Source organism: Poromitra crassiceps (genome assembly GCF_964638095.1).
Source record: "Poromitra crassiceps genome assembly, chromosome: 12".
NCBI classification, from domain to species: Eukaryota; Metazoa; Chordata; class Actinopteri; order Beryciformes; family Melamphaidae; genus Poromitra; species Poromitra crassiceps.
This window is the reverse complement of record NC_139632.1, coordinates 48,322,161-48,329,851: the sequence shown is the minus strand read 5'-3', so window position 1 is coordinate 48,329,851 and position 7,691 is coordinate 48,322,161. Positions and strand designations below refer to the sequence as shown.

The 7,691-nt window shown below is 46.4% G+C and overlaps 1 protein-coding gene across 1 annotated transcript in view; it reads right to left on the bottom strand.

Annotated features, from left to right (window-relative positions):
• Window positions 1-1,311: 1,311 nt before the first annotated feature.
• Window positions 1,312-7,691, bottom strand: part of LOC310786959 (receptor-type tyrosine-protein phosphatase S-like) — a gene marked incomplete at both ends in the record, with an annotated part of 72,795 nt that continues 66,415 nt past the window's right edge. The window contains 3 exons of the mRNA XM_083648290.1: window positions 1,312-1,380; window positions 2,203-2,338; window positions 6,056-6,210. Coding sequence (XP_083504416.1) covers window positions 1,312-1,380; window positions 2,203-2,338; window positions 6,056-6,210 — 360 coding nt within the window. The remainder of the gene's footprint in view (window positions 1,381-2,202; window positions 2,339-6,055; window positions 6,211-7,691) is intronic.

Below are 7,691 nucleotides of genomic sequence, written 5' to 3'. Positions count from 1 at the left end.
TGATGATGATGATGGGTGTTGGTCACTGTACACGGAGAAAGCCCGCTTTGCTGGAGGCAATCCTCATTTGGTGGTTTCATTGGCTCCTCAAGCTTCACACCCACCAGATTATCTCTTGTTCAAAATGGTGGATGATATCGCCGAAGCCCCATGATGCAATGGTTCCAAAAATAGGAGGAGTGATTGTAAAAAAGGATACTAATCACTGGACACGGTCGCTCCCGCCATCACCAATCGAACGACGACGCAGCCGGAGCTTCTCGCGATGACCAAGATTTTCCCCAAATTTCTATGGTGACTTGAGGCTACGTACGGTGTAGATCGTGGGGTCCCGTTTCAACACGCTGGGGTACGTCTCAGCTTGGGTTGCGTGGGGCACTGATTCACAATGTATCAATATGTGTTAGCAACACGGTGAGATACGTGTCCTTGCTTTCTCCCCGACAACCGGCGACCGCAGCGCCGTCTCAGAACAGGCAGTCATGTGATGATTACATCAGTAGTTGTGGGTGTTTTTCCAGACGAATGAGGCGTACCACTAGTAGGGCAGAGTAAAAACTCGGGGTTGATTTGATGCCAAATGGGAGTATTCTCGTGCTAGTCTCATTTCCACTGTTTCGATGATGTTGTTTCTTGTTCGGGTGACCAACGTTTGGAGACAATCATTCGTGTTCACACAGGCAACCACAATTTGGTCATTTCTCTAGATATCACTCACGAAAAATGTTGATAAAGTACCCGAAAATTCCCCCCATTTAACCCCATCATCACATTATCAAAAAACGATAGAGTCACCCCGTCTAGGCTACATCCATCTGCCTCTCATTGATTTCTTGCGTAGTCACCGTTGCTTTCTCCATCGTCCGTCCCACTGTTGCCGTCGTACCACGTAGATATTTTTGAGAAGAGAATGTCCACGAAATGTTTACAATGTCCTCCACATTGAAACACTTGAGGTAAGGTTAGCAGTCTGACACTTTGATCGGTCCCCGCCCCACAGGTTGAGCCACAGCTTTTGGTTCCTCTCCTCGGGCGATGAGGACGTCAGTTTGTTGGTTTCCTGATGATGGGCAACTGTTCCTCACTTGTGCCAAGGGTCCCTTAAGTCCAATTGGAATTATTCTAAACGGTTTGGTTGCCTAAATGGGGCGGCGTCTTCTTCTAAAACTCTACAATTAGATCCTGTTTGGAGTTATTTGGATTACTTGGGGACATTGGTGTTGTCGTTGCTTTCAAATTTCAAGCGAGTTTCTATGGCTCAGGAGACTGGTGAGGGGGGAGACAGGATTCTGGAGGGGACAAGATGGCTTTTTACGTTGCATAGTGATCAAAGCTTCCTAAGTACTCCAGAGCCGCTTGGTAGCAGAATTGGTACTCATCCTGTAGGGGAAAAAACACAAAAACAACATTCAGAAAAAGTAAAGAAACATCCCAATAATAGTTTTGTTAGTTATGTTCCACACCGATGTATCCACCATTTGAAAATAATTCACATCAACTCTAAACTCATTGTTCTGTATGTACGGGGAGTTGTCTATGTGCATAGTTGTTTGTTTTTGATGGTTTTTAACGCAGTACTCACAGAAATAAAGACACATTATAAAATGGTAATTCCTTATTGAGTTGAACTGAATTGAGTAATTTGAATTAATTGGCTGCAGCTAAAAATTTGCTAAGACTTTATAATAATTACACACTATGAAGCATTGTTTAAGTAGTAAATACTAAATTCATCATTCATAACGCCTTGTTCCGGCATTAATAAGGTAGCTAGAAAACATTTACTAGTTGTTAGTTGAGTATTTTGTGTGACCTCACCTCATATAAAGTGAGGACTATCTATGCCTTAAAAAGTATTTACTAATTAGATTGAAAGGCTGGCAATACGTGAAGTACCAGTCCAGTACCTCAAGATTCACACAAAAGTCTCATAATTATTTTCCCTACAGGAAACTGATACAACACAAATTACTAATATGTATTGATGGATGCATCAAGTATTTACTAATACATAAATAATGCTTCATAGCACGCAGTTATTATAGCATTACCAACATTTCTAGATCTCCTAACCAGATGTGACACACTGATGATTCAAACCTAGTACAGCCCTACTGCCACCCAAAATAATAACATTCTTTTATTATTTGTACATAGACAATGTGTGTGTGCATGTGTGTGTGTGTGTGTGAGAGCTCTGACCTCAGTCTGGACCATGGCTGGTCTCTGTGTGCGGAGCATCTTGACAGTCTGGAAGATGTCCACCACGCCTTCATAACGCATCCTCTCCAGGACGATGCTGAGGGTGATGAAGACCCCGGTCCTACCCACTCCGGCACTGCAACCACACACATACACACACACACACACACACACACACACACACGCACACAGACACGCACGCACACACACATTGTTACACGCACACACACACACACACACACACACAAACACACACACACACACACACACACACACACACACACACACACACACACATATCCACATATTGATTATTGTCCCGTAGGGAAACTTGTCTTGGGCTCCTACAGCAGGACATCACAATGAACACAGCACAATACACAGTAGGCTATACACTCATGCAAAAAGTGTTTAAATTCACAGAGTTTACATTCTGATTAGACCATGTCCAGACCCAACACCAGCATGTCCTTTGGGCCAACAGGGTGAATATACAGCGTCTGCCTAACAGTTTGGTGAGTGGGTAGGTGCAGCCTCACTTGGTCATTTAGGTTGATAACATGGTTGTATTTCTTTTTGAAACAAGCAGCTTTAAGCCCTGAAGGACAGTCATCTCCTGCTTCCCGCACGCTTTTAAAGCAGGTTCAGCGACGATGATGATGACGGCACGGAGGTAATCTTGCTGTGAATCCACTTTGATGTACGCCCACGTCCTCGTGGGACACAAAATGAACCCCCGTAAACACACGTCCACGCGCTCTCCTGGGGGGGGGAGGTTGGAGGGGGGATCACACCTGTCTGTCTGTGTGCAAGGAGCGGGGGGGGGAGGAGCGAGGGGGGGGGATCAAACCGACAGTGGAACAAAAGCTACTTCTCCTCTCATTTGGGAATAAATTGAAAAGATAACGGAACTTCAAGAACCAGCCCAGCTTCTGAGGGGATGATATTGAGCTTCCAAACCTCTCAAGAGCCTTAGGCCGGAGATATGCTGTACTTGCTTTTGGCTATGTGTTCGCGTGTGTATCTCGCGTCCGTTTAAAGCCTCGGTTGTACAGGTCCTATCCAAAGTAACGCTACCCGTCCCGTACGCCCCAAAACAGACACGCAAGGCAGCCATCATGCACACGTGAACGCGTAGTTAAAAGTATAGTCATATTTTATGCCTACTGAACACTCCTCCACTCCTGTATATATTGTATAATATTGGACTGCACTTGCAATGTTGTGATTGTCTTTTTGTTGTTTTTCCTATTTCTTTATCTGAATATTGACATGACCGCTACGCTGCATACAGACACTAAGACAAACTCCTTGTATGTAATCTTGCACCCTGTGGCAATAAAAGTGATCTGATTCTAATATCTCTGCTCTTAGGAGCGCCCCCCCCACCCCCCCCCCCCCCCCACACACACACAAGCCTCACACTATGACCTCCCCCACGCTGCACTATTACTCAACCCAAAGCCTCTTCTCTGGGAGTCGGTCACAGCTTGTCACATGAGTTCTTAAACTCAATCAGAGCTTCCCTCTCTCTCCAAAACACACTCTCTCTCTCTCTCTCTCGAACACTCTCTCTCTCTCGGACACACTCTCTCTCTCGGACACTCTCTCTCTCTCGGACACACTCTCTCTCTCTCTCTCTCTCTCTCGAACACTCTCTCTCTCTCGGACACACTCTCTCTCTCTCTCTCTCTCTCTCTCTCTCTCTCGAACACTCTCTCTCTCTCGGACACACTCTCTCTCTCTCTCGGACTCTCTCTCTCTCTCTCTCCTGGAATAAGATAGGCTTTCCAAATCTGAAGGCTTGCCGAGCCGTCACAGAATGAGAGGATTTGGTGTCCCCATTCAGAGAAGGTAATCAGGCAATTAATGACAAAAAAGCACGTGGGTCTATTAGATAGCAGCTGAGGAGGGAAAAGACGGGAGAGGAGGGAGAGAAGAGGGCGTGAGCAGAAGAAAGGAAAGAGAAGAAGAAGAAGAGGAAGAGGAAGAGGAAGAAGAAGAAGAAGAAGAAGAAGAAGAAGAAGAAGAAGAAGAAGAGGAAGAAGAAGAAGAAGAAGAAGAAGAAGAAGAAGAAGAAGAAGAAGAAGAGAGAGCAGAAGAAAGGAAAGAGAAGAAGAGAGAGAGGGGATTAAGAAACAGAGTGAAGGATGACAGACGGGTGAGGCGGGCGACAAGAGATGAGAGGGAGTGAGCGAGAGGAGAGGAAGGTGTAAGCTTTCCAATCAGAGGTGACAAAGCCTGGAGCAGGAGAGGGAGGGAGAGCAGGAGAGGGAGGGAGAGCAGGAGATTATTGATGCCCAGTCACTCTCTTTTTCAAATCAATATTCAACTGAAGGGTTTCTTTCCAAAATGACTTATCTGTCTTCTGACAAAAGTGATGCCTACTCCTCCAAACGGATTGACTCAACAAAATGAAAACAAATGGACACCTTTAAAAGGATACCGTATTTCCTCTAATAGTGGCCAGTAGTCAATTAAAAGCCAATAATGGCTGGGGGCGGGTTGTCACAAACAAATAAAGGTCAGCCCCAAATACAGGGCAGGGAAAAGAACAAACAAAGGAAAAAGGGGGGGGGGGGGGGGGGGGGGGTGATGAGGCACAACTAAGAAATTAACTGCTCATGAACTGAACTGCTCATTTTTGGGGAGTGTGAACTTAGTTCAAAATTCCAAATTGTGAACTAAGAAGGTGAACTAGTTCATTTTAATGTGGGTGAGCTGAACTTTGAGCTAGCTCCTGTGAAGTGTGAACTTGCACAACACTGCTCTTCACTAAAGTCACACAGTACGGACTGTAGGCCTATTTATGTCTGCAATAAGCCCCTACACGTCTCTCTCTCCCTCTAATAACATGTCTCTCTCTCCCTCTAATAATAGCCCTATCGAGGAGAGGAATAACTCAGTCTTATTGGAGCTTCCCTGACACCGCTTACAACCCCCAAGGGGGCATTGGATGGCTGGTGACATCATTGCTTCTTAAAACAGGGCAGATGATGTCATGTTTTTAATGATGTCAGTGTGAGAGAGGTGACACCTACTCTGCAAAAATGATTCATAATATTAAAAGCAGTCGCCACTTCCAAATTATGGTTTCTCCCCAAGTCCGGCGTGTCAAGTTAATGACGAAGGTTACCTTGGAAGATACCACCGAGGGGGGCGGGGGGGGGGGGGGGGGGGGGGCAGAATGGCTGTATCATTTTGTGCCCCTCCCCTTTGCAAATGCCACGCCGCATCTCAACCTTATCAATTATGGAGGCGATGGGCCTGTGGCGGTGCGGTGTCAGTGTACTGCAGTGGCAATAAGCAGAGGTTTGTATCTGATGATGCTGTTAGAGCTGCACCGTAGGAGGTGCTGCGCTGCACAAAATATATACCCACCTTAAGAAGTGATTTAATCTCCTCTTGAGTCTTTCAACAAGAGGCAAAGTCTGCCTGTGGAATGCAGTTTAAAGTGAAACAAGTGGAAGTGCCTTCAAATAAGTCATACCACTCCACTTTTTTTCAGGAAAAGTTGCAGTGTATTGCCATTTTCCACATTGGCATTTTACGATTCAAAACTAGATTAAATGACTTGTTAAAGGAACAGTTGTCCCAAAAATGACCCTGAGAGAAAATCAGTCACTGACTGACTGAAGTCAATGGTGAGTGATTTTCTCTTGGGTTGTGCTGGCAACCTCCCTGTGTGTTATATGGACAAACTTCACCTGTGTTTACACTGTCATGAGGGGAAGTAGATATGGCAGAATCTACATTTTTGGGTGAATTGTGCCTTTAAATTACCTGTTAATGTGGACTTTTACTGCAGTGTAGTGAAGAAAATGCAGGTAAACATGAGGGCGGGGCCTCTTACCTGCAGTGGACTGAGATTGGTCCGTCCTGTCCAAACTGCTCCTTGGTTTTATGCACCTGGCCAATGAAATCAATGAATCCCTCCCCAGATTTGGGCACGCCCTGCTCCGGCCAATCAGTGAACTGGAACTGCCTCACTGTCCTGGACTGGCCATCCTGAAAATACAGAGGAAATGAACAGAGATAGAGAATAGAGGGGAACAAAGCAAAGGAGAAGAGAGGTGGTCAGTGAAGATCTTTGTCAGTTTCCTGTCATGGAGTAGACCTGCGGAAGCTCAATGCATAGAGCAAGGCACTAATCCTACAAGGGTTAGGGGTTGAATTTCCACTCGACCCATTCAGACTCAAAACCTATACTGTATGCACTCATAAGGAGCTTCAGATACCTTTCATGTTTGATTAACAGAAGTCATGTGGCATACTGTATTAAAAGGAAATTCATGTCCTTTATTGACCTCTTCTGGCGATCAGTAGGAACAGTTGGTCTATAATAAATATGGACGTAGCTACAGTGACGTCACCCATTGGTTTGTGGACTCCAATTTTGAAGCCTCGGGTTTGGCATTTTGACCATCGCCATCTTGGTTATTTGGAGCCAGAAGCAGCTGGCGCCAGACCAGGGCTTTCCCACAGAGCCACAGCTCCGTCTGCTATTGGCCCATGATCTTTCCCACAGAGCCACAGCTCCGTCTGCTATTGGCCCATGATCTTTCCCACAGAGCCACAGCTCCGTCTGCTATTGGCCCATGATCTTTCCCACAGAGCCACAGCTCCGCCTGCTATTGGCCCATGATCTTTCCCACAAGCCCTTTTCCCACATGCGCTTTGTACCGCAAAATGACCGGAACGTGGTCTAATGCCTGCTTGTGAGAAAGTAGTCGTGCCGGTATAAGCGCGACCCCGTCATCGCGGACATTTCACCAGTTTCGACCAAGTCAGAAGAGCGGTATGCGCTATAGCGGATACAAGTGAGAAACGGATCCAGTCATTTTCCGCGACACCGGTCCTTCTCTCATGTGGGCGAGGTGTACACACGTTGCTTAACGTTCACTTCCAGCGTGCATCATCTAATCATTTGCGCACATCAAAGCAAACTACTTCCACATTTTCGCTGTGTCTGTCCTGTGTGGCTGCTCCCCTCTCTCGAGCAGAGGGGAGGGGGGAAATCGGCTGTGTTTATTTTACGCTGGCTTGACGCTGCTCTTGAGTCAAACGAGTGTGATTTTATTGTGTGGCAAGTTTTGCCGACCCCCCAAATAAGCTCCCCCCTCCCCCGCCCCCCAACATACCGGCTATTTGACGACAAGATTCTCACTTGCGAACGCTGAGGTGTGAAGGGAAATTCAGGGAAATGTCCGATATTGACTTACAGGTAATTTTACGGTACGCATGTGGGAAAAGGGCTACAGAGCCACAGCTCCGCCTGCTATTGGCCCATGATCTTTCCCACAGAGCCACAGCTCCGCCTGCTATTGGCCCATGATCTTTCCCACAGAGCCACAGCTCCGCCTGCTATTGGCCCATGATCGGCGAGTTGCGCGATCACTGGACAGGTGACCTGTCAGTCACGCCGCTGCTTTGTCATGTATTTGACTCTAAATGTGACCATCATTTCCAAAATGAACATCATGATGGAT